Source organism: Thalassophryne amazonica, chromosome 1 (genome assembly GCF_902500255.1).
Source record: "Thalassophryne amazonica chromosome 1, fThaAma1.1, whole genome shotgun sequence".
NCBI classification, from domain to species: Eukaryota; Metazoa; Chordata; class Actinopteri; order Batrachoidiformes; family Batrachoididae; genus Thalassophryne; species Thalassophryne amazonica.
The window spans coordinates 15,166,207-15,191,770 of NC_047103.1; the positions used below are offsets into that span (position 1 = coordinate 15,166,207).

General features: G+C 41.5%; 1 protein-coding gene across 3 annotated transcripts in view; it reads right to left on the reverse strand.

Moving 5' to 3' along the window:
• The window catches only part of adgrg2a (adhesion G protein-coupled receptor G2a), a 41,663-nt gene extending 19,280 nt beyond the window's left edge, over positions 1-22,383 (reverse strand). For 2 of the 3 annotated variants that reach the window (XM_034165897.1, XM_034165883.1), the window contains exons 1-11: positions 22,020-22,383; positions 21,862-21,912; positions 21,699-21,772; positions 12,298-12,378; positions 12,165-12,202; positions 11,940-12,079; positions 9,144-9,258; positions 9,011-9,069; positions 8,859-8,906; positions 3,006-3,073; positions 2,810-2,847 (exon numbers count right to left, since the gene is read on the reverse strand). In XM_034165897.1, coding sequence (XP_034021788.1) covers positions 2,810-2,847; positions 3,006-3,073; positions 8,859-8,906; positions 9,011-9,069; positions 9,144-9,258; positions 11,940-12,079; positions 12,165-12,202; positions 12,298-12,378; positions 21,699-21,772; positions 21,862-21,912; positions 22,020-22,317 — 1,010 coding nt within the window. In that variant the 5' untranslated portion in view covers positions 22,318-22,383. The remainder of the gene's footprint in view (positions 1-2,809; positions 2,848-3,005; positions 3,074-8,858; positions 8,907-9,010; positions 9,070-9,143; positions 9,259-11,939; positions 12,080-12,164; positions 12,203-12,297; positions 12,379-21,698; positions 21,773-21,861; positions 21,913-22,019) is intronic. The other variant, XM_034165891.1, reaches the window with a different exon arrangement.
• Positions 22,384-25,564: the final 3,181 nt, after the last annotated feature.

Consider the following 25,564-nt stretch of genomic DNA (forward strand, 5'->3'; position numbering starts at 1 on the left):
AACAAACTTCTGACTGCAACCCTGAAATGTGCTTCATCAAAATATACTGCTTGGATCACATGGTACTGCCGACAAGAAGAAAAAATAAAATAAAATAAATAACATGATCAGCCAAGGACTGCTATTTTTCAAGGAATTACTTCTGATATATATATATATATATATGCTACAACACGCCAAATGAGCCTTTGTCAGAACAGTGAACAAACTTCTGACTGCAACCGTAGACAAAATGGCCAGTTTTTGCCATTTATTTATTTAATTATTTTACTTTATTTTTGGTCTTGATATTCAAAACCAACACTTAATGAACAAAACCTGTTTTTCCTTCTTGGAATCCTGTACTTTGTCTTGTCACTTAAATAAGGGGACCCTGAAAACACATTTGCTTGTTTGTTTTTTGTAAAATTTTGATTTTCAGTATTGAATGTTGAATAAAAATGTTGAATAAGTGAATTGTAGTTTGTCAGACTTTTGGTGGAGCCATTTATTGTTCTTTTCCAAAGAAACATTATTTAGTCTGTGCTGAAAGCTGGCTTTTTAATGCTATGCAATTAATTTGTGATATTGAAAGTTAACATAAATCAGAGATACAAGAGTTCTGGTTCCATCCATCCATCCATCCATCCATCCATCCATCCATCCATCCATCCATCCATCCATCCATCCATCCATCCATCCATCCATCCATCCATCCATCCATCCATCCATCCATCCATCCATTTTCTTCCGCTTTATCCGGACTCGGGTTGCGGGGGCAGCAGCTCAAGCAAAGCCGCCCAGACCTCCCGATCCACACACACCTCCCCCAGCTCCTCTGGGGGAACCCCAAGGCGTTCCCAAGCCAGCCGAGAGATGTAGTCCCTCCAGCGTGTCCTGGGTCTTCCCCGGGGCCTCCTCCCAGTGGGACGTGCTCGGAACACCTCTCCAGTGAGACATCCAGGGGGCATCCGGAAAAGATGCCCGAGCCACCTCAACTGACTTCTTTCGACGTGGAGGAGCAGCAGCTCGACTCCGAGCTCCTCCCGAGTGACCGAGCTCCTCACCCTATCTCTAAGGGAGCGCCCAGCCACCCTGTGGAGGAAACTCATTTCGGCCACTTGTACTCGCGATCTCGTTCTTTTGGTCATGAGCCAAATCTCATGACCATAGGTGAGGATCGGAACGTAGATCGATCAGTAAATCGAGAGCTTTGCCCCCCTACTCAGCTCTCTCTTCACCACGACGGTCCGATACAGCAACCGCATCACTGCAGATGCTGCACCGATCCGTCTATTGATCTCACGCTCCATCCGTCCCTCACTCGTGAACAAGACTCCGAGATACTTAAACTCCTCCACTTGAGGCAAGGACACTCCACCAACCTGAAGATGGCAAAGCACCTTTTTCCGGTCGAGAACCATGGCCTCGGATTTGGAGGTGCTGATTTTCATCCCGAATGCTTCACACTCGGCTGCAAACCGCCCCAGTACACGCTGAAGGTCCTGATTTGACAAAGCCAACAGAACCACATTGTCCGCAAACAGCAGAGACGAGATTCTGTGGTTCCCAAACCATACCCCCTCTACACCCTGGCTGCGCCTAGAAATTCTGTCCATAAAAATAATGAACAGAACCGGTGACAAAGGGCAGCCCTGGTGGAGGCCAACATGCACTGGAAACAGGTTTGACTTACTACCGGCAATGCGAACCAAGCTCCTGCTGCGGTCGTACAGGGACCGGATAGCCCTTAGCAAAGGACCCCGGGCCCCGTACTCCCGGAGCACTCCCCACAGGGTGCCCCGAGGGACACATTTGAACGCCTTCTCCAGATCCACAAAACACATGTGGACTGGTTGGGCGAACTCCCATGAACCCTCGAGCACCCGATGGAGCGTGTAGAGCTGGTCCAGTGTGCCGCGACCAGGACGAAAACCACACTGCTCCTCCTGAATCCGAGGTTCAACCATCGGTCAAATTCTCCTCTCTAGTACTCTAGAATAGACCTTACCGGGGAGGCTGAGGAGTGTGATCCCCCTATAGTTGGAACACACCCTCCGGTCCCCTTCTTAAACAGAGGGACCACCACCCCAGTCTGCCAATCCAGAGGCACTGTCCCCGATCGCCACGCGATGTTGCAGAGGCATGTCAGCCAAGACAGTCCCACAACATCCAGAGACCTAAGGTACTCAGGATGGATTTCATCCACCTCAGGAGCCTTGCCACCGAGGAGCTTTCTAACCACCTCGGTGACCTTGGCCTGGGTAATGGATGAGTCCGCCTCTGAGTCCCCAGTCTCTGCTTCCTCTTCGGAAGACGTGACGATGGGGTCAACAGCTCCCCACCCGCACCGTAAACAGTGCTGGTGGAGAGCTGCCTCCGCCTCCTGAGGCGTCGGACGGTTTGCCAGAATCTCTTCGAGGCCGACCAATAGTCCTCCTCCATAGCCTCCCCGAACTCCTCCCAGTTCACAACATGAAAATAAATGTCAAGATAAATAAAAAAATTAGAATGTCATGATAAAAACAAACAACAATATGATCGCCCTTACTTGAAAAAACAAAATAAAAAATTATGGTTTCATGGCGAACATTTTAGAAGGGTTTTCTTTAAAAAAAAAAAAAAAGAAAATCTAATTTCTATTTAAAAATAAAAGCTGTTTTGTTTCAGTGCTCAAGTGGACACTCAGTTCAGATTAGAAATCTGCATTCATCAGTCCAGCAGCAGTGTAAACAACATTATATTATTTTATATTATATTATATTATATTGTGTTAATGAACAGTACAAATAATCTCTGTGTTTTTCTGTGTCCGCAAATACAAACTTACTTTAGCATTTTCTCACACTGATCTTTAACGTTGGACAACTATAAAAAAAAAGAAAAAAAAAAAGAAGAAAGTCAGTATGTTCCATTTGTATATCCATTTGTGTGTGTGTGTGTGTGTGTGTGTGTGTGTGTGTGTGTGTGTGTGTGTGTGTGTGTGTGTGTGTGTGTGTGTGTGTGTGTGTGTGTGTTGTACATACCAGTGTTTGTAGGGACGTCTCATTAAAATCACTGCTCGCAATTTTGATTTTTACAATAAAGAAACGGCCTGGACAGAGAGATAGACAGAGAGGGAGAGAGAAGTAGAAGAAGAAGAAGAAGAATGTCATGGACTGAATAACACGTGTGTCATTTCAGTCTGACATTTTTGAACATTTCAGATTCAGTTCTTTGCATTAGAAAAGGTAAAATCCTGCCCTAATAAATCTGATCTCACTCTCGGGAAACTATACTGAGTCGTGGTATTCTAGCAGTTACAGAATGTCCCTGGTTCAGATCCAACCTATTGGGACCAGTTTGTCACCGATGACGAAGTCGTGTTCTGTGCCAAAACTACAGACATCAAGGTCATTCTTATAAAAATCACAGCGAACCAGTTTGGTCACATTTCTCGCATGCCAAATGAACAACGAATCAAAGCATTTCCTGAATGCTACAAAGGCCATTGGCCCAATTCAAAGACACACTGAAACATGTCTGTGAGCTTCACTTGTCACAGCAGATGTTTATGATGAAGTAGACAGCAATATAAAGAATGGAAACTTTGGCAAAAAAAAAAAAAGAGACTAAAACAGCTAAATGTTTGATAAGATATTACTTATTACTATTACTTACTATATATATATAGATGCTGAGAATGACAGCCTCAACACTGCATTTAATCTATTATTAGACTCAATTGGCTTCACTCAAAATGTAAATGAGTCCACCCACCACTTTAATCATACTTTAGATCTTGTTGTGACTTATGGTATGGAAATTGAAGACTTAACAGTATTCCCTGAAAACCCCCTTCTGTCTGATCATTTCTTAATAACATTAACATTTACTTTAATGGACTACCCAGCAGTGGGGAATAAGATTCATTACAGTAGAAGTCTTTCGGAAAGCACTGTAACTAGGTTTAAGGATATGATTCCTTTTTTGTTATGTTCTCCAATGCCATATACAAACACAGTGCAGAGTAGCTACCTAAACTCTGTGAGTGAGATAGATTATCTCGTCAATAGCTTTACATCCTCATTGAGCACAACTTTGGATTCTGTAGCTCCTCTGAAAAAGAGAGCCTTAAATCAGAAGTGCCTGATTCCGTGGTATAACTCACAAACTCACAGCTTAAAGCAGATAACCGGTAAGTTGGAGAGGAAATGGCGTCTCACTAATTTAGAAGATCTTCACTTAGCCTGGAAAAAGAGTCTGTTGCTCTACAAAAAAGCCCTCCGTAAAGCTAGGACATCTTACTACTCATCACTAATTGAAGAAAATAAGAACAACCCCAGGTTTCTTTTCAGCACTGTAGCCAGGCTGACAAAGAGTCAGAGCTCTATTGAGCCGAGTATTCCTTTAACTTTAACTAGTAATGGCTTCATGACTTTGCTAATAAAATTTTAACTATTAGAGAAAAAATTACTCATAACCATCCCAAAGACATATCGTTATCTTTGGCTGCTTTCAGTAATGCTGGTATTTGGTTAGACTCTTTCTCTCCTATTGTTCTGTCTGAGTTATTTTCATTAGTCACTTCCTCCAAACCATCAACATGTCTATTAGACCCCATTCCTACCAGGCTGCTCAAGGAAGCCCTACCATTAATTAATGCTTCGATCTTAAATATGATCAATCTATCTTTATTAGTTGGCTATGTACCATAGGCTTTTAAGGTGGCAGTAATTAAACCATTACTTAAAAAGCCATCACTTGACCCAGCTATCTTAGCTAATTATAGGCCAATCTCCAACCTTCCTTTTCTCTCAGAAATTCTTGAAAGGGTAGTTGTAAAACAGCTAACTGATCATCTGCAGAGGAATGGTCTATTTGAAGAGTTTCAGTCAGGTTTCAGAATTCATCATAGTACAGAAACAGCATTAGTGAAGGTTACAAATGATCTTCTTATGGCCTCAGACAGTGGACTCATCTCTGTGCTTGTTCTGTTAGACCTCAGTGCTGGTTTTGATAATGTTGACCATAAAATTTTATTACAGAGATTAGAGCATGCCATAGGTATTAAAGGCACTGCGCTGCGGTGGTTTGAATCATATTTATCTAATACATTACAATTTGTTCATGTAAATGGGGAGTCTTCTTCATGGACTAAGGTTAATTATGGAGTTCCACAAGGTTCTGTGCTAGGACCGATTTTATTCACTTTATACATGTTTCCCTTAGGCAGTATTATTAGACAGCATTGCTTAAATTTTCATTGTTACGCAGATGATACCCAGCTTTATCTATCCATGAAGCCAGAGGACACACACCAATTAGTTAAACTGCAGGAACGTCTTACAGACATAAAGACATGGATTACCTCTAATTTCCTGCTTTTAAATTCAGATAAAACTGAAGTTATTGTACTTGGCTCCACAAATCTTAGAAATATGGTGTCTAATCAGATCCTTACTCTGGATGGCATTACCCTGACCTCTAGTAATACTGTGAGAAATCTTGGAGTCATTTTTTATCAGGATATGTCCTTCAATGCGCATATAAAGCAAATATGTAGGACTGCTTTTTTACATTTGCGCAATATCTCTAAAATTAGAAAGGTCTTGTCTCAGAGTGATGCTGAAAAACTAATTCATGCATTTATTTCCTCTAGGCTGGACTATTGTAATTCATTATTATCAGGTTGTCCTAAAAGTTCCTTGAAAAGCCTTCAGTTAATTCAAAATGCTGCAGCTAGAGTACTGACGGGGACTAGAAGGAGAGAGCATATCTCACCCATATTGGCCTCTCTTCATTGGCTTCCTGTTAATTCTAGAATAGAATTTAAAATTCTTCTTCTTACTTATAAGGTTTTGAATAATCAGGTCCCATCTTATCTTAGGGACGTCATAGTACCATATCACCCCAATAGAGCGCTTGGCTCTCAGACTGCAGGCTTACTTGTAGTTCCTAGGGTTTGTAAGAGTAGAATGGGAGGCAGAGCCTTCAGCTTTCAGGCTCCTCTCCTCTGGAACCAGCTCCCAATTCAGATCAGGGAGACAGACACCCTCTCTACTTTTAAGATTAGGCTTAAAACTTTCCTTTTTGCTAAAGCTTATAGTTAGGGCTGGATCAGGTGACCCTGAACCATCCCTTAGTTATGCTGCTATAGACTTAGACTGCTGGGGGGTTCCCATGATGCACTGAGTGTTTCTTTCTCTTTTTGCTCTGTATGCACCACTCTGCATTTAATCATTAGTGATTGATCTCTGCTCTCTTCCACAGCATGTCTTTTTCCTGATTCTCTCCCCTCAGCCCCAACCAGTCCCAGCAGAAGACTGCCCCTCCCTGAGCCTGGTTCTGCCGGAGGTTTCTTCCTGTTAAAAGGGAGTTTTTCCTTCCCACTGTCGCCAAGTGCTTGCTCATAGGGGGTCGTTTTGACCGTTGGGGTTTTTCTGTAATTATTGTATGGCTTTTGCCTTGCAATATAAAGCGCCTTGGGGCAACTGTTGTTGTGATGGGTGGATGATTTGATTTGATATATATATATATATATTGCATATTGTCAATTCTGCATTTTCATGTTTTATTTCATATTTTCAAGTTCCTCATTTTCATCTTAAGCTATAAAGATGGAGGCGGTTAGCACATTTGCTAGCCAAACTGACATTTCCTGGTTCAAAAAGTCACTGTTTTGCAGAATCCTGCATAAAATCAAAACCAAAATACAGGTCCCTATGCCGGATTCCACTGCGGCAAAATAGAAGAAGTCCAAATAATATTTTATATGCGATTACATGAGGGAGGTGATTGTCTAGTGATTAAGGTGTTGGGCTTGAGTCCAGAAGATCATGGGTTCAAATCCCTGCCTGACTGGAAAATCACTAAGGGCCCCTGGGCAAGGCCTTTAATCCCCTATTGCTCCTGGTGTGTAGTGAGCGCCTTATATGGCAGCACCCTGACATCGGGGTGAATGTGAGGCATAACTGTAAAGCGCTTTGAGCGTCTGATGCAGAAGGAAAAGCGCTATATACGAGGTCTGTCCGTAAAGTATAGGTCTTTTTTATTTTTTTCAAAAACTATATGGATTTCATTCATATGTTTTTACGTCAGACATGCTTGAACCCTCGTGCGCATGCGTGAGTTTTTCCACGCCTGTCGGTGACGTCATTCGCCTGTGAGCACTCCTTGTGGGAGGAGTCGTCCAGCCCCTCGTTGGAATTCCTTTGTCTGAGAAGTTGCTGAGAGACTGGCGCTTTGTTTGATCAAAATTTTTCTAAACCTGTGAGACACATCGAAGTGGACATGGTTCGAAAAATTAAGCTGGTCTTCAGTGAAAATTTTAACAGCTGATGAGAGATTTTGAGGTGATTCTGTCACTTTAAGGACTTTTCACGGTGCGAGACGTCGCACAGCGCTCTCAGGCAGCGTCATCAGCCTGTTTCAAGCTTAAAACCTCCACATTTCAGGCTCTATTGATCCAGGACGTCGTGAGAGAACAGAGACGTTTCAGAAGAAGTCGGTTTCAGCATTTTATCCGGATATTCCACTGTTAAAGGAGATTTTTTTAATGAAAGACGTGCGGGCGGATTGCAGCGTCGGCTCGCAGCTTCCGCGACGCTCCGCCACAGGAAAAACACCTCTGTTGGAAGCCTTGAGGACAAGTTGGAACATGTCCAGCTGATAAACAATTTCTCATATACTCACTCCACTGAAAGCCATCAAAAGCCAACTGGATTTTAACAAATGGTTATCAACACAGAGGTGTTTTTCCTGTGCCGCCGCACAGTGTCGGCCGCGTCCCGACGCGCGGACCCGTCCGCACGTCTTTCATTAAAAAAATCTCCTTTAACAGTGGAATATCCGGATAAAATGCTGAAACCGACTTCTTCTGAAACGTCTCTGTTCTCTCACGACGTCCTGGATCAATAGAGCCTGAAATGTGGAGGTTTTAAGCTTGAAACAGGCTGATGACGGCGGCTGAGAGCGCTGCACGACGTCTCGCACCGTGAAAAGTCCTTAAAGCGACAGAATCACCTCAAAATCTCTCATCAGCTGTTAAAATTTTCACTGAAAACCAGCTTAATTTTTCGAACCATGTCCACTTCGATGTGTCTCACAGGTTTAGAAAAAATTTTGATCAAACAAAGCGCCAGTCTCTCAGCCACTTCTCAGACAAAGGAATTCTGACGAGGGGCTGGACGACTCCTCCCACAAGGAGTGCTCACAGGCGAATGACGTCACCGACAGGCGTGGAAAAACTCACGCATGCGCACGAGGGTTCAAGCATGTCTGACGTAAAAACATATGAATGAAATCCATATAGTTTTTGAAAAAAATAAAAAGGACCTATACTTTACGGACAGCCCTCGTAAATGCAGTCCATTTACCATTTACATGCAATTCTAAATAATTTAAGTCTGAAAAATAATTTAAGTCTGAAAAATCTGATTCAGTTCATGTCAGACAGTCATGTGAACGTTCCTGGAATGTGCCTGCTGTGAGAATGGTAAAATCAGATGCACTGTTAACCATTTAGTACAAATAAATCAAATCTGGAATAATTTGATTGAGGCCACTTCATTTGATAATGCGAACAAAACCATATTATGTAAATTATAGCTTGAACACTAACATCCAGAGGGTGCAGACCCTCATCCCTAAATCGATCAGTTTTCTGTTTCAAAAGGTCACCATCCAGTGGGTTTAGGATGATATTTTTGTTCATGGTGTTTTTCTGTCCATCCTGGTCACTTCAGGCAGTTTTGTCAACATCATTCACCAAGACCAAAATGTTCAAAATTTAAAACTTTAAATTTTCCAGTGCTGACGTTCAGCCAGATCTAGCTGATCTTTCAGACTAATCCACGGGGAACAGTCTAAATAAGAAAAAGGTGTATCTGTGTCCTTACTTGCAGAGTTGCAGAAAGCTGTGCAGTTGCAGAAGTCAGGCCTTTCCTCTGGAAACACACACACACACAAACACACATCAGAACCAACAGTTAACTGGTGAAACATGGAGATGGGAGATGTGCACGGGCGTTGGTTTATGGCCAGTACTCACGTCTGCAGGGTCCAGTGCCGACCTGTGGCCTCGGGGTGGAGCTGAGCTCTGACACGACGCTAACAAACAGATTTAACCGTCCATGACTGTTTTGATCATGAGATAACGTAATGTGAAGAACAGTGCTGCTCACCATGAAACCCTGGAGGTATTCCTGGACTGACAGATGTCCTCCAGTGAAGATGGAGATGTGCACCTCAAAAATTCACCACTGGAGGGCTCCGCATCCTCACATTGAATCGGAGATGCTGCTGACAAAGTCAACATGATCAGTGTTGTCTGTCTCATACTGCTTTTGTGAGGACAAATAACTTTGTTTTTAGAAAGTGAGCTGATCTGGTTCCTCTTGATTCTTAAAAAAGCTGGTTAGACAGAGGCTACAAAAAAGGGACTCGGGACGGTGACGCGTGTCAGTGTCCAGTCTGACTGTGTTCTTCAGGAGGAAGAACTTTGTCCTCACTCCTCAACCTCACTTTTTGTGTCTTGACCAGGAGGGGTCAAGTTATTAAATTACCACTGGCATTTCCAGAGTAAAAGTCACTTATTTTTACTAGTTTGGGAGATTAATCCAGGTTTTGAGTATATTTCTTATTGTTACATGGGAAACAAGGTACCACTAGATTCAGCAGATTCTCACAAATCCAACAAGACCAAGCATTCATGATATGCACACTCTTAAGACTATGAAATTGGGCTATTAGTAAAAAAAAGTAGAAAAGGGGGTGTTCACAATAATAGTAGTGTGGCATTCAGTCAGTGAGTTCGTCAATTTTGTGGAACAAACAGGTGTGAATCAGGTGTCCCCTATTTAAGGATGAAGCCAGCACCTGTTGAACATGCTTTTCTCTTTGAAAGCCTGAGGAAAATGGGACATTCAAGACATTGTTCAGAAGAACAGCGTAGTTAGATTAAAAAGTTGATTGGAGAGGGGAAAACTTATATGCAGGTGCAAAAAATTATAGGCTGTTCATCTACAATGATCTCCAATGCTTTAAAATGGACAAAAAACCAGAGACGCGTGGAAGAAAATGGAAAACAACAATCAAAATGGATAGAAGAATAACCAGAATGGCAAAGGCTCACCCATTGATCAGCTCCAGGATGATCAAAGACAGTCTGGAGTTACCTGTAAGTGCTGTGACAGTTAGAAGACGCATGTGTGAAGCTAATATATTTGCAAGAATCCCCCACAAAGTCCCTCTGTTACATAAAAGAGGTGCAGAAGAGGTTACAATTTGCCAAAGAACACATCAACTGGCCTAAAGAGAAATGGAGTATGAGATGACCCTCAAACTCTGAAAACCAAACTCTGAATTCAAGTCACAGTTCACAGTGAAGACAGTGAAGCATGGTGGTGCAAGCACCATGATATGGGCATGTTTCTCCTACTATGGTGTTGGGCCTATATATCGCATACCAGGTATCATGGATCAGTTTGGATATGTCAAAATACTTGAAGAGGTCATGTTGCCTTATGCTGAAGAGGACATGCCCTTGAAATGGGTGTTTCAACAAGACAATGACCCCAAGCACACCAGTAAACAAGCAAAATCTTGGTTCCAAACCAACAAAATTAATGCCTCTCAGATGTGAAGAAATCATGAAAAACTGTGGTTATACAACTAAATACTAGTTTAGTGATTCACAGGATTGCTAAAAAAGCAGTTTGAACATAATAGTTTTGAGTTTGTAGCGTCAACAGCAGATGCTACTATTATTGTGAACACCCCCTTTTCTACTTTTTTTTTTACTAATAGCCCAATTTCATAGCCTTAAGAGTGTGCATATCATGAATGCTTGGTCTTGTTGGATTTGTGAGAATCTACTGAATCTACTGGTACCTTATTTCCCATGTAACAATAAGAAATATACTCAAAACCTGGATTAATCTTTTTAGTCACATAGCACAACTGTTATTCTGAACACTACTGTACATATACATGCCAAAAACTCACTCATTGTTTATTACATAATGCATGAATAGATCCTTGTCATGTCACATGACATGGATCATTCGTCCCATTTGCCATTGTGCTCCATTTAGCATGAAATTTTGGTTCCATTTAGCATGCAAATTTGGTTCCATATGATTTGTACCATTGCACACTGTGACCACCGCATGCACACACGAGTGACGATACTTACCAGTTTATTGACAATCACTGCAAAAGGAAAAACAAATCCAGTACACCATAAGCCATCTGGAGGCATTTGCAATATTCACTGGGACGTATCTAGCTAAAGTAGAACTGCTGTCGGATGAAGAGCTCACGAATTTTCGCTGGACTGAGAAAAACAGAAGAAGTATATGAAGAAGCCAGTGCACGACATCTGCTTTGGACTATATCATCAGGGTTGTTTTTTGCAAACTCTGACTGTTTTTGCAAGTTGACTAAGAACAATTTTGGATTGGATTGGACTGTTATTTAAAATTCGTGTTGGAACCTCTTGACGTCAAAGGACCAGTTGCGCACACCAAAAGGTAAGTCCCTTATCTCTTGTTTATAAATTAATACAATTTTTAGGTGTTATATAAAACAAATAATGAATGCTTTTTTCATTCGTTCAATGATAGGAATATCTCATGCAGTGAAAGATGGAATTTTCCACCTTTCACCTCATGAAATATTCGTACCATTGCACTCATAAACATTATTTGTATATTATTAATAATTATTATTATTATTATAATAACTATTGACTTTTCCAAGAATCAAAACACAAAACAAAATAAACCTCAGTAATAAAAGAATAAATGCCAATAATAAAAAGTACACGACAACAATGCACAAAAATGCCAAATTATAGTGCTGATAACACCGAAAAAAGGTGAAACTTTTATGTTATTTCCTCTTTGACAGGTGCAATTTAATAAAATAATCCTGCATGAATCGAGTGACTGACACACCTGCAGATACGTGTAACTCACCAACTCTCTCCACATATCCGATGAGACGTGCTTTGATTTGTTCAGTATCAGCTTTTAGTAGAGCTGATGTTACTGCATTTTGCAGTTCACACGTGGTCATGGCATGACTGAGCTGCAGCAGGATGCTGCAGTTTGAATTCCTAGAAAGGCACACAGTAGTCACACTGCTGCAAGGGCCAAAAAACATAAAAATGCTACTACAAATAATTACTTGAACAATGTTACCTTGTGTTATTTTTTACACTGCAGGATACATTGATTTTCTGTGGAGAGGACAGAGAATAGTTTCTACTTTGAGTTCCTTGCTTTGCATACAAGACTTTTATTCTGAAAAGCTGTAGTTCTGGCACAGACTGACCTGAAGCCGTCTGTCACCTTGACATAAATCACCAGTTTTTCCATCACCTGTGTTACTGTCACAAGCAAACACGCCTGACACCTGAATAAAAGATTAAAAAGGGACACTCATGATAATCTTTTTTTTTCAAAGGGGAAAAGCATTTATTGTTCAAACTGTGGAGTCAAAACATGTTTTAAATCAAACAGTAACAGACACGAGACCAAAACATTTACAAAAACAAGTCACATAAGTAATATATTGTATTGCTATCCAGTAAGAAACCGTTGCGAATACGGCACCAAAATGGCAAAGCTATAGAGGAGGCAACTGATGAATTCGAATTCAAAACCTAGGGTTGCGCATGAACTCTGACACAGGGTAGTGTAAGTAATTTGTTGTGTGCGTATGGTAGCGTATATATCAATAGTAACAGCCTAAAACAAACAGGTTGGCGGGAGGCTCAGATCCGAAAAAGCACATGGCCTGCTAAGAGTCAAAGTAGCTTACTGCACTTGCTGTTGATTTTGGTTTTCCCTGTGTCCCTTTACCTTTTGCAGATATTTTTATTCTTAGTTAGAGACAAGGTAACAAATAACTTCCCAACTGTAGCTACCCGCTACTTGTATTCTGTAGAATATTGGAACTGGTCCACTTTTGCAAGACTGCACAAGTCGTGCATTTGCGCTCAAAGTCTCCATCATCCAGCCCCTTTTCTAACTCTACCTTTTCTTGCCGAAAAAAAAGGTCTGGAGCCACTCATTGATTGCTAAGTGGCAACAGACCCACTGAATCTGAACACTGGGTGGAGAGCACCTACGTTCTCCGTGCGACAGAGCTGTCATAGAAGCAGGTCGGTGTTAGAGGGGAAAATGATTTGGGCTGTGGCTAAAGCAAGACTCCATCAGGTACCATAAGATTTTAAATAAAACAACTTGAGCAGCACCCTCTGATGGTCATAATCGAAAGGCATAAATGTCACCCGATAATTGTGTCAGACTCGTTTGGAGATCTCAGAGTAGGAGCAACGCAATTCCGAATTTCGTAGGTTGGCCCACATCTGAAGCATTGACCAAATTTAAAGATTTTGTGAATTTCTGAGGAACTGAACCCTAATCTTAAATGGAACATGATTTGCAAGCTTGCTAGGCAGCTGAGACATCGAGTTGGACCCTCATCTCGATTCCAGAAGCACATAGCACCCTTCCAAAGGTGCCAAAACAACAGCTTCTACTTAAATGCGACACCTGGTTCCCAACCAATAGCAACAGGCCGATAGAATTCTTTGGACATTAATTCAATTTACATAACAGGTTGTGTAAAATCTGCCATTATATTCAACTCCAATAGCCCAACAAATGCGTATTAAAATCTCACAGAAAGTAAGTAAGATCAAAAGCTCAGTAAAAAAAATAAATAAATAAAAAATAGAAAATAAAGTATGCACAATCCCTTTCCAAAAAGCATATCTTAGGGAAAAAAGTAACAGAAAATTTTTTATTTAATTTCAGTCAAATTAAAGTAACCAATTTGTTGTGTATGATCTATTACCTAAGATATTGTTTCTTGGTTAGTTAGTGCTGAAATGAGTAGTCTAAACACACACTCATGATAATCATCTTTCTGCCGTCACAGCGACCAACCGTCATCCACATGTGTTGATTAAATTGCAACTCTATAATATGTTTTTCCATTTGAACACACAACAAAACAGGTTGTAGTGTTAGTTTGATTCAACTATTTAATTAAAAGCCTGAGCTTTTATTATATTATGTAGAAGCATTGCTCAGTTTGATTTCCCATGAAACTTATGTTGTTGTGACAGCTGGATACCCACTGGAATATTGTGTTCTTTATGTCACAGTGTGAAGTGTGTCCACTGACCACAGAGTATAAGCTATCGCTTAAAAATTCGAGATGGAAGTCACCTAGATGAACCCATTTTAGATTAACCCATTTTTAAGGAAACGTAAGAGCTGTTCATCTATCTTTACAACACAGGATGTGCACCGTGATGAAGCTGGAGTGAGCTTTCTTTGTCTGTTACAAGGTTGGAGTGTGTGATTAGTGTTTGGAATGTGTCTTCGTATCAAAGCACAGTTTGCTCTGCATCTTAATAATATCAGCAGATACACTGTTGTTTCAATATTTAATATAAAATATAGTACAAACCAGAGTTAATAAAGTTGTGTTTTCCCTTAATTATTTGTTTTAATTCAATAGCAGGGGTGGTGACCAAGTGGTTAATGCGCTTGGTTTCAGTGCAGAAGGTTCCGGGTTCAAATCCCACCCCTGCCACATTTCTCCATGTAATGTGGAGTTGTGTCAGGAAGGGCATCCGGCATAAAACCTGTGCCAATTCAACATGCAGATCCACCTTGGATTTGCTGTGGCAACCCCGAATATGATCAACCTAAGACTCATCTGAGTGGTGCACTATTAAAATATCACATAGTCCTAATCCTAGACTTCAGACCTGCTTGTAGTGTGGGCTAAAGCAGTGGTTCCCAACCTCGGTTCTTATGGCCCTCCCCAACCTGAATTTTTTATCTTTCTCTGCTAATCAGCTTTTCACAGTAAATTTTACTGAGTAAAATATACTCTGCCGGGAAAACAATTAGTCCCAATCTAAATACAGTCAAATACGAGGGTAGGCTGAATAGTTCTAAGGCTCACTATAATCATAATCAGAATCAGAATCAGAATCAGAATTTCTTTATTGTCCCGTAAAGGGAAATTAATGTTGCAGCAGGAGCACACAAAGGACAAGGTACACAAAGATAACAATATCAACAGTGAAAATAAGACCCAATTAAAAGTCTAAAATCAAACATAAAATAATAATAATAATAATAATAATAATAATAATAAAATAAAATAAAAACAATAAAAACAATACCCATACAATGTCAAATATTCAATCCAGAATCCATGCCAAAACAAAGTATTGCAAAAATGCAATATGTGGATGTGCAAATAAGCAATAGTACTGCAAAATAAACAAGAACATCAAGGGCTAATTGCCATTGAGTAATAAAATTGCACTAGGGATAAACGAGACCTGAAATCTTTCAGTCCTCCTCATAGGAGCCTTAAAACGACGGCCTGAGGGCAGAAGCTCAAACTCTTTTTTTCAGTGGGTGATTAGGACAATCCAGAATAGCATTATCCTTTCTCAGGACCTGTCTGTTATAAATAGACATTACCCCGGCCTGCTGACTTCCTGAGATTTTTCCAGCAGTTTTGACAAGACTGCCAAGACGACTCTTATTGGAACAGTTCAAGATTCCAACCATGCAACAATACAAAAAGTCTAAACCGATTCAATAAAACTTCTATAAAAGAGGGTCATCATCTCAGAAGAAACCTGGAAGGTTCTCATCTTCCTCAAAAAGAACAATCTTTGCTGAACCTTTTTGGAGATAACATCAACATGAGGTTCAAAGCAAAGTTTATTATCAAAGATCACACCCAAATATTTGTAGCTCTCCACCATCTCAACATCAGCATCTTTAAATAACAGTTGGTGATGGAAAACAGGTAGACTTCCTAAAATCAATAATCATATCTTTAGTTTTTGACACATTCAATTCCAGAAAACACTCCTCACACCAAGAGACAAAGTCATCAACAGCAGGCCCATGGTCCTGCTCATCTCCCTGAAGAAGACTAACAATAACTGTATCATCAGCAAACTTTAAGATGTGTCTGTTACTGACACTGCTGCGGCACTCATTAGTGTACAAAATAAAGGGCAGGAGTGACAAGCAACAACCCTGAGGAGAGCCAATGGAAGAGGAGAGCACACGAGAAAGAACACCGTTAACTCTCACACACTATGACCTGTGAGTTAAAAAGTCAGTTATCCAACTAATCAGGTGAGGATCAAGTTTAAAATGATGGAGGAGCCTATCAGCAAGCACAAAGGGTTGGATGATAATGAATGCTGAGGAAAAGTCTATAAATAAGAGTCTGGCATGTGTCTTCTGCCCCTCCAAATGCCTAAACAAAAAGTGCAATAATGTTACCACTGCACCCTCGACACCTCTGCCATGCAAACTGCAGCGGGTCAAGTTGTTGTTCAACATGCAACAAAATTTCTGATCTGATAATCTTCTCAAAAGTCTTCATCACTAAAGAAGTCAAAGCTATAGGCCTGAAATCATTAAATACTTTGGGGGAGCCACTCTTTGCTATTGGAACAATAACCGAATGTTTCCAAAGCTTAGGTACTTTGTACAGCTCAAGAGACAGTGAAAAAATATAATGGAAAATACTGCTCAGTTGATCCGCACAAGTTTTTAATACTTTACCACAGATATTATCAGGTCCAGGGCTCTTAGCCTTAGTTCTCTTAAAAAGATTTGCCACATCATCCACATCAATAGAAAATGCTGGAGACATTGTCAAAGTATCTTTAAAAACACCTGTCCGCACAATAAAATTCTGATTTTCAAATTGAAGATAAAAGCTGTTTAAATCATCTGCTAACTCTTTATCTGAAGTAAAACCATCCAATGAAATTTTGTCATTCCCCTTCCTCAGTAACCCTGTCATTGTTCTCATTCTATTCCAGGCTTTCCTCAAATTGTTACTGCTCAGTTCAGCCTCAATTTTATCTTTATACCTTAATTTTGCCTTTTTTATTTCAGACCTCACTTCCTTCTTTAGTTTTCTTTCTCTAAGGACATCACCCATATCAAAGGCAATTTTCCTTTTGTGAATAAGTCCCCTAATATCCTTAGAGAGCCATGGTTTATTATTATGAAAAAATTTTACCTCCATAGAAGGAATCACAGAGTCTCTGCAAAATGAGATATAACTACACACAACATCGGTGAGTTCATCAATATCTGAGAAGTCCTCCTGGAATAGAGACCAGTCTGTGCAATCCGAAACATCCTTGTAGGGCAAGTGAACTGTCATTGCTCCAGACTCTGACCTGCTTTTTGCAAGTCTTTTCCCTCCTCAGCACAGATTTATACGTGGGAAGGAGGTGAACAGTGTTATGATCTGAAGAGCCCAGTGCAGGTCCTGCCTCAGCTTTGTACACCCCTTTAATCAACTCAATCAATCAATCAACTTTTTTCTTATATAGCGCCAAATCACAACAAACAGTTGCCCCAAGGCGCTCCATATTGCAAGGCAAGGCCATACAATAACCATGAAAAACCCCAACGGTCAAAACGACCCCCTATGAGCAAGCACTTGGCCACAGTGGGAAGGAAAAACTCCCTTTTAACAGGAAGAAACCTCCAGCAGAACCAGGCTCAGGGAGGGGCAGTCTTCTGCTGAGACTGGTTGGGGCTGAGGGAAAGAACCAGGAAAAAGATATGCCGAGAAGGGGGGCAGAGATCGATCACTAATGATTAAATGCAGAGTGATGCATACGGAGCAAAAAAAGAAAGAAACAGTGCATCATGGGAACCCCCCACAGTCTACGTCTAAAGCAAAATAACCAAGGGATGGTCCAGGGTCACCTGATCCAGCCCTAACTATAAGCCTTAGCGAAAAGGAAAGTTTTAAGCCTAATCTTAAAAGTAGAGAGGGTATCTGTCTCCCTGATCTGAATTGGGAGCTGGTTCCACAGGAGAGGAGCCTGAAAGCTGAAGGCTCTGCCTCCCATTCTACTCTTACAAACCCTAGGAACCACAAGTAAGCCCGCAGTCTGAGAGCGAAGCGCTCTAATGGGGTAATATGGTACTACGAGGTCCCTAAGATAAGATGGGACCTGATTATTCAAAACCTTATAAGTAAGAAGAAGAATTTTAAATTCTATTCTAGAATTAACAGGAAGCCAATGAAGAGAGGCCAATATGGGTGAGATATGCTCTCTCCTTCTAGTCCCCGTCAGTACTCTAGCTGCAGCATTCTGAACCAACTGAAGGCTTTTTAGGGAACTTTTAGGACAACCTGATAATAATGAATTACAATAGTCCAGCCTAGAGGAAATAAATGCATGAATTAGTTTTTCAGCATCACTCTGAGACAAGACCTTTCTGATTTTAGAGATATTGCGTAAATGCAAAAACGCAGTTCTACATATTTGTTTAATATGCGCTCCATATGGATCCATAACAAAGATCTAAAGTTCTGTTACGCCTTGTAGGACAGGTGACGTACTGATAAAAATTATTCAGTGATTTCTTAAGATTACAGTGATTAAAATCCCCCAAAATAAAATTTGGAGCATCAGGAGAAATAGATTGCAGGTCGTGTATCACTTTAAAGATTGTGTCTGAAGCAGATCTGATGTCAGCTTTGGGGTGGATGTAGACCACCGTGACAAATATTTGAGGAAATTCCCTTGGGAGGTAGAACGGCCTCAGTGACACAGACAAAAGCTCAATATCAGGTAGGCACAGTCGCTGGCACACAGTTACCTGACTGCACCATCTGCAGTTTATGTACAAGCATACTCCTCCCCCCGACTTTTACGCGTCGCTTCACTGTCCCGATCCAAACGCACAGAAACACAGAAGCCGCTAAGTTCCAGAGAAGAGTCACAGTCCGAATCAGACAGCCATGTCTCAGTAAATGCTAAGACACATGCATCTCTGAATGCCCGTAAGTGAATAACATTTCCCTGTAGTTCATCAGTCTTATTCCTCAGAGACTGGACATTTGCCATGATCATAGAAGGCAGAGGAATACGGTTCTTACTTTGAAGTTTCCTGATGCGCTGACGCACGCCGCCTCTCCGTCCACATTTCCAACATCTCGGCTTCCCAAAGCTCTCCCAAAATACAAAAGATAAATCTTTTGTAGAGTTTTTGACCAGCCAAGGGTGTGTGGGATCATTCCCGGCTACACAGTCCCGTCTTAATCCTATGAGAGCCTCCTGTGTATACATGATTGTTGGGGAGTGCTCATAGCTCCAGGTAAAATTCGCAATAAACAATGCGAATAAGAGATAAATCATCTCCATTGCGACAGGGACTCAGTTAAAGCAATCACAAATGTACAGGTTTCCAAAAACAAACACTTAAAACAGGTTAAAAATAACATAAAATAGACACACAGAGAACACCAGCTGCGTGTTGCCACAAGACCAGCGCCACCCACTTCCCTATAATGCAGTTAATGCATTACTCCTTCGTGGGGAGCCTTAGAACTTTTCAGCCTACCCTCGTATACTCTACAACCCCTGGCAAAAATTATGGAATCAACGGCCTCGGAGGATGTTCATTCAGTTGTTTAATTTTGTAGAAAAAAAGCAGATCACAGACATGACACAAAACTAAAGTCATTTCAAATGGCAACTTTCTGGCTTTAAGAAACACTATAAGAAATCAAGAAAAAAAGATTGTGGCAGTCAGTAACGGTTACTTTTTTAGACCAAGCAGAGGAAAAAAATATGGAATCACTCAATTCTGAGGAAAAAATTATGGAATCACCCTGTAAATTTTCATCCCCAAAACTAACACCTGCATCATATCAGATCTGCTCGTTAGTCTGCATCTAAAAAGGAGTGAACACACCTTGGAGAGCTGTTGCACCAAGTGGACTGACATGAATCATGGCTCCAACACGAGAGATGTCAAGTGAAACAAAGGAGAGGATTATCAAACTCTTAAAAGAGAGTAAATCATCACGCAATGTTGCAAAAGATGTTGGTTGTTCACAGTCAGCTGTGTCTAAACTCTGGACCAAATACAAACAACATGGGAAGGTTGTTAAAGGCAAACATACTGGTAGACCAAGGAAGACATCAAAGCGTCAAGACAGAAAACTTAAAGCAATATGTCTCAAAAATCGAAAAATGTACAACAAAACAAATGAGGAACGAATGGGAGGAAACTGGAGTCAACGTCTATAACAGAACTGTAAGAAACCGCCTAAAGGAAATGGCATTTACATACAGAAAAGCTAAACGAAAGGCATCATTAACACCTAAACAGAAAAAAACAAGGTTACAATGGGCTAAGGAAAAGCAATTGTGGACTGTGGATGACTGGATGAAAGTCATATTCAGTGATGAATCTCGAATCTGCATTGGGCAAGGTGATGATGCTGGAACTTTTGTTTGGTGCCTTTCCAATGAGATTTATAAAGATGACTGCCTGAAGAGAACATGTAAATTTCCACAGTCATTGATGATATGGGGCTGCATGTCAGGTAAAGGCACTGGGGAGATGGCTGTCATTACATCATCAATAAATGCACAAGTTTATGTTGATATTTTGGACAATTGAAAGGATGTTTGGGGATGATGAAATCATTTTTCTAGATGATAATGCATCTTGCCATAGAGCAAAAACTGCAAAAACATTCCTTGCAAAAAGACACATAGGGTCAATGTCAACGAGCAGATCTGATTTGATGCAGGTGTTAATTTGGGGGATGAAAATTTATAGGGTGATTCCATATTTTTTTCCTTAGAATTGAGTGATTCCATATTTTTTTTCCTCTGCTTGGTCTAAAAAAGTAACTGTTACTGACTGCCACAATCTTTTTTTTCTTGATTTCTTATAGTGTTTCTTAAAGCCAGAAAGTTGCCATTTGAAATGACTTTAGTTTTGTGTCATGTCTGTGATCTGCTTTTTTTCTACAAAATTAAACAACTGAATGAACATCCTCTGAGGCCGGTGATTCCATAATTTTTACCAGGGGTTGTATTATAGAGTGAAATCAGCTCTACCGTCTTGTCAAATCAAGTGTTTCTACTCAATTTTTCCAATAAGAGTTGATGTTACACTGTGACAGAGTTGATTTAGTACTTTGCTAGAGTATATTTAACTCTATTTGGACTGGGACCAAATGTTATCCCAGAGAAGTAAATTTCACTCTGCAAAATCTACTGTGTTGGCAGAGCACACATGGCCACTGGCCAGCAACACCTGTTTATCATCATGGGAATGACGGAAACCAGCGTGAAAAATAAGGCATAATCAATAGTTATTCAAGTTTTTTCCCAGTAGTTTTTGCTTTTATGTCTTTACAATTTTTTGTTTTTAATTCAGTGTTGCTTTGCAATGCACCTACATTGTGTTTGACCACACCAAATTTTAAGCTCAACATGTCCATTGGCACACAAATGAGTGCAAGTACATTTGCATTTAAGTAGTGCTGGGCATGAAAATTACAACTGTATTGGTTAAAAAATATCAATAAGACATGGACTCCACTGTGCAATACTTGGAACCCAATGCATGGTCTTATAAAGTTCACTGTGTACAAAGCAGTGGTATTAGCACGTTAGTAACCAGTGATGGATCAGTAGCTGAGAAAATTAGCTTTACGCATGTCATAAGGTAAAAGAACAGTAATTTTGGCAAAAAATCTTCTGCAATGCACATCTTGTACTTGCAAGTTTTGTTTTCTTGACATGGGAACATTTAAAGCTATTAAATGCATTAAAAGAGGTGGAAACATGATGAAGCAAACAATCTAATGAGGTGATGTTTGTGTTCTGAACTCACAAAGGTCTTGAGGTCTTTCTCTGTTTTAATGTTTTGTATGACTTGCACGCTGATGAACATCCAAAAGTAAGCACCTGCAAACAAGCAATGTTAAAGTGAACAGCAGCACACAAATATGCATAAATCAAATATACTAAATGGAAGAATGGCAATGAATGCTTACTGTTATTGGAGCAAAGCTGGGTGACGTTGCAGCTTGCCAGGTGGGATTCTACTTGAAACAGATGAAAAGCAGGTTTCGTGTTGACAGCAATATCAAGATTTCCTCATATTTTGAGTATTCAACAAGAAAAATGTAAAATATGTATGTGTCAAACTAACCAGTGCTTTTGTTTTTGGTGCCTTTGGTTATAGTTCTTGTAGATGTTTGGCTTATAGTTCTCGATGTGGCATCTGAAGTACTTGCATGTTGACCGTTTATGGGTGAAACTACAGGTGTATAGCTATTAGTCAAAGGTGTGGAAGCAGCAGTGAATGGTGTCACTGTTGCATTAGCTAATGCCCCATCATTTATGTGCTGGCTGGCTGTTGTGGGTGATGTCTCATTTGATGAGGTTGGCTTGCTTTGGGTGCTGGCTGGAATATATGCAGTGCTGTAATTCACAGTTGGTGACACCATCGGAGGCTCTGATGTGCTGTTGGATGTGGTGTTATGAGTGGAGGTGAACAGCTTTGGGGTGTTACCTAATACCCCATCATTTATGTGCTGACTGGCTGTTGTGGGTGATGTCTCATTTGATGAGGTTGGCTTGCTTTGGGTGCTGGCTGGAATATATGCAGTGCTGTAATTCACAGTTGATGACACCATCGGAGGCTCTGATGTGCTGTTGGATGTGGTGTTATGAGTGGATGTGAACAGCTTTGGGGTGTTACCTAATGCCCCATCATTTATGTGCTGACTGGCTGTTGTGGGTGATGTCTCATTTGATGAGGTTGGCTTGCTTTGGGTGCTGGCTGGAATATATGCAGTGCTGTAATTCACAGTTGGTGACACCATCGGAGGCTCTGATGTGCTGTTGGATGTGGTGTTATGAGTGGAAGTGAACAGCTTTGGGGTGTTGCCTAATACCCCATCATTTATGCGCTGGCTGCTGTTGTGGGTGATGTCTCATTTGATGAGGTTGGCTTGCTTTGGGTGCTGGCTGGAATATATGCGTGCTGTAATTCACAGTTGGTGACACCATCGGAGGCTCTGATGTGCTGTTGGATGTTGGTGTTATGAGTGGATGTGAACAGATTTGGGGTGTTACCTAATGCCCCATCATTTATGTGCTGGCTGGCTGTTGTGGGTGATGGTCTCATTTGATGAGGTTGGCTTGCTTGGGTGCTGGCTGGGAATATATGCAGTGCTGTAATTCACACTTGGTGACACCATCGGAGGCTCTGATGTGCTGTTGGATGTGGTGTTATGAGTGGATGTGAACAGGCTTTGGGTGTTACCTAATGCCCCATCATTTATGTGCTGGCTGGCTGTTGTGGTGATGTCTTCATTTGTGAGGTTGGCTTGCTTTGGGTGCTGGCTGGAATATATGCAGTGCTGTAATTCACAGTTGGTGACACCATCGGAGGCTCTGATGTGCTGTTGGATGTGGTGTTATGAGTGGATGTGAACAGCTTTGAGGTGTTACCTAATACCCCATCATTTATGCGCTGGCTGGCTGTTGTGGGTGATGTCTCATTGATGAGGTTGGCTTGCTTTGGGTGCTGGCTGGAATATATGCAGTGCTATAATTCACAGTTGGTGACACCATCGAAGGCTCTGATGTGCTGTTGGATGTGGTGTTATGAGTGGATGTGAACAGCTTTGAGGTGTTACCTAATACCCCATCATTTATGCGCTGGCTGGCTGTTGTGGGTGATGTCTCATTTGATGAGGTTGGCTTGCTTTGGGTGCTGGCTGGAATATATGCAGTGCTGTATTCACAGTTGGTGACACCATCGGAGGCTCTGATGTGCTGTTGGATGTGGTGTTATGAGTGGATGTGAACAGCTTTGGGGTGTTACTTAATGCCCCATCATTTATGTGCTGGCTGGCTGTTGTGGGTGATGTCTCATTTGATGAGGTTGGCTTGCTTTGGGTTGCTGGCTGGAATATATGCAGTGCTGTAATTCACAGTTGTTGACAACCATCGGAGGCTCTGATGTGCTGTTGGATGTGGTGTTATGAGTGGATGTGAACAGCTTTGGGGTGTTACCTAATGCCCCATCATTTATGTGCTGGCTGGCTGTTGTGGGTGATGTCTCTTTGATGAGGTTGGCTTGCTTTGGGTGCTGAGCTGGAATATATGCAGTGCTGTAATTCACACTTGGTGACACCATCGGAGGCTCTGATGTGCTGTTGGATGTGGTGTTATGAGTGGATGTGAACAGCTTTGGGGTGTTACCTAATGCCCCATCATTTATGTGCTGGCTGGCTGTTGTGGGTGATGTCTCATTTGATGAGGTTGGCTTGCTTTGGGTGCTGGCTGGAATATATGCAGTGCTGTAATTCACAGTTGGTGACACCATCGGAGGCTCTGATGTGCTGTTGGATGTGGTGTTATGAGTGGATGTGAACAGCTTTGAGGTGTTACCTAATACCCCATCATTTATGCGCTGGCTGGCTGTTGTGGGTGATGTCTCATTTGATGAGGTTGGCTTGCTTTGGGTGCTGGCTGGAATATATGCAGTGCTGTAATTCACAGTTGGTGACACCATCGGAGGCTCTGATGTGCTGTTGGATGTGGTGTTATGAGTGGATGTGAACAGCTTTGGGGTGTTACTTAATGCCCCATCATTTATGTGCTGGCTGGCTGTTGTGGGTGATGTCTCATTTGATGAGGTTGGCTTGCTTTGGGTGCTGGCTGGAATATATGCAGTGCTGTAATTCACAGTTGGTGACACCATCGGAGGCTCTGATGTGCTGTTGGATGTGGTGTTATGAGTGGAAGTGAACAGCTTTGGGGTGTTACCTAATGCCCCATCATTTATGTGCTGGCTGGCTGTTGTGGGTGATGTCTCATTTGATGAGGTTGGCTTGCTTTGGGTGCTGGCTGGAATATATGCAGTGCTGTAATTCACAGTTGGTGACACCATCGGAGGCTCTGATGTGCTGTTGGATGTGGTGTTATGAGTGGAAGTGAACAGCTTTGGGGTGTTGCCTAATGCCCCATCATTTATGCGCTGGCTGGCTGTTGTGGGTGATGTCTCATTTGATGAGGTTGGCTTGCTTTGGGTGCTGGCTGGAATATATGCAGTGCTGTAATTCACAGTTGGTGACACCATCGGAGGCTCTGATGTGCTGTTGGATGTGGTGTTATGAGTGGAAGTGAACAGCTTTGGGGTGTTGCCTAATGCCCCATCATTTATGCGCTGGCTGGCTGTTGTGGGTGATGTCTCATTTGATGAGGTTGGCTTGCTTTGGGTGCTGGCTGGAATATATGCAGTGCTGTAATTCACAGTTGGTGACACCATCGGAGGCTCTGATGTGCTGTTGGATGTGGTGTTATGAGTGGATGTGAACAGCTTTGAGGTGTTACCTAATGCCCCATCATTTATGTGCTGGCTGGCTGTTGTGGGTGATGTCTCAGTTGATGAGGTTGGCTTGCTTTGGGTGCTGGCTGGAATATATGCAGTGCTGTAATTCACAGTTGGTGACACCATCGGAGGCTCTGATGTGCTGTTGGATGTGGTGTTATGACTGGATGTGAACAGCTTTGAGGTGTTACCTAATACCCCATCATTTATGCGCTGGCTGGCTGTTGTGAGTGATGTCTCATTTGATGAGGTTGGCTTGCTTTGGGTGCTGGCTGGAATATATGCAGTGCTGTAATTCACAGTTGGTGACACCATCGAAGGCTCTGATGTGCTGTTGGATGTGGTGTTAT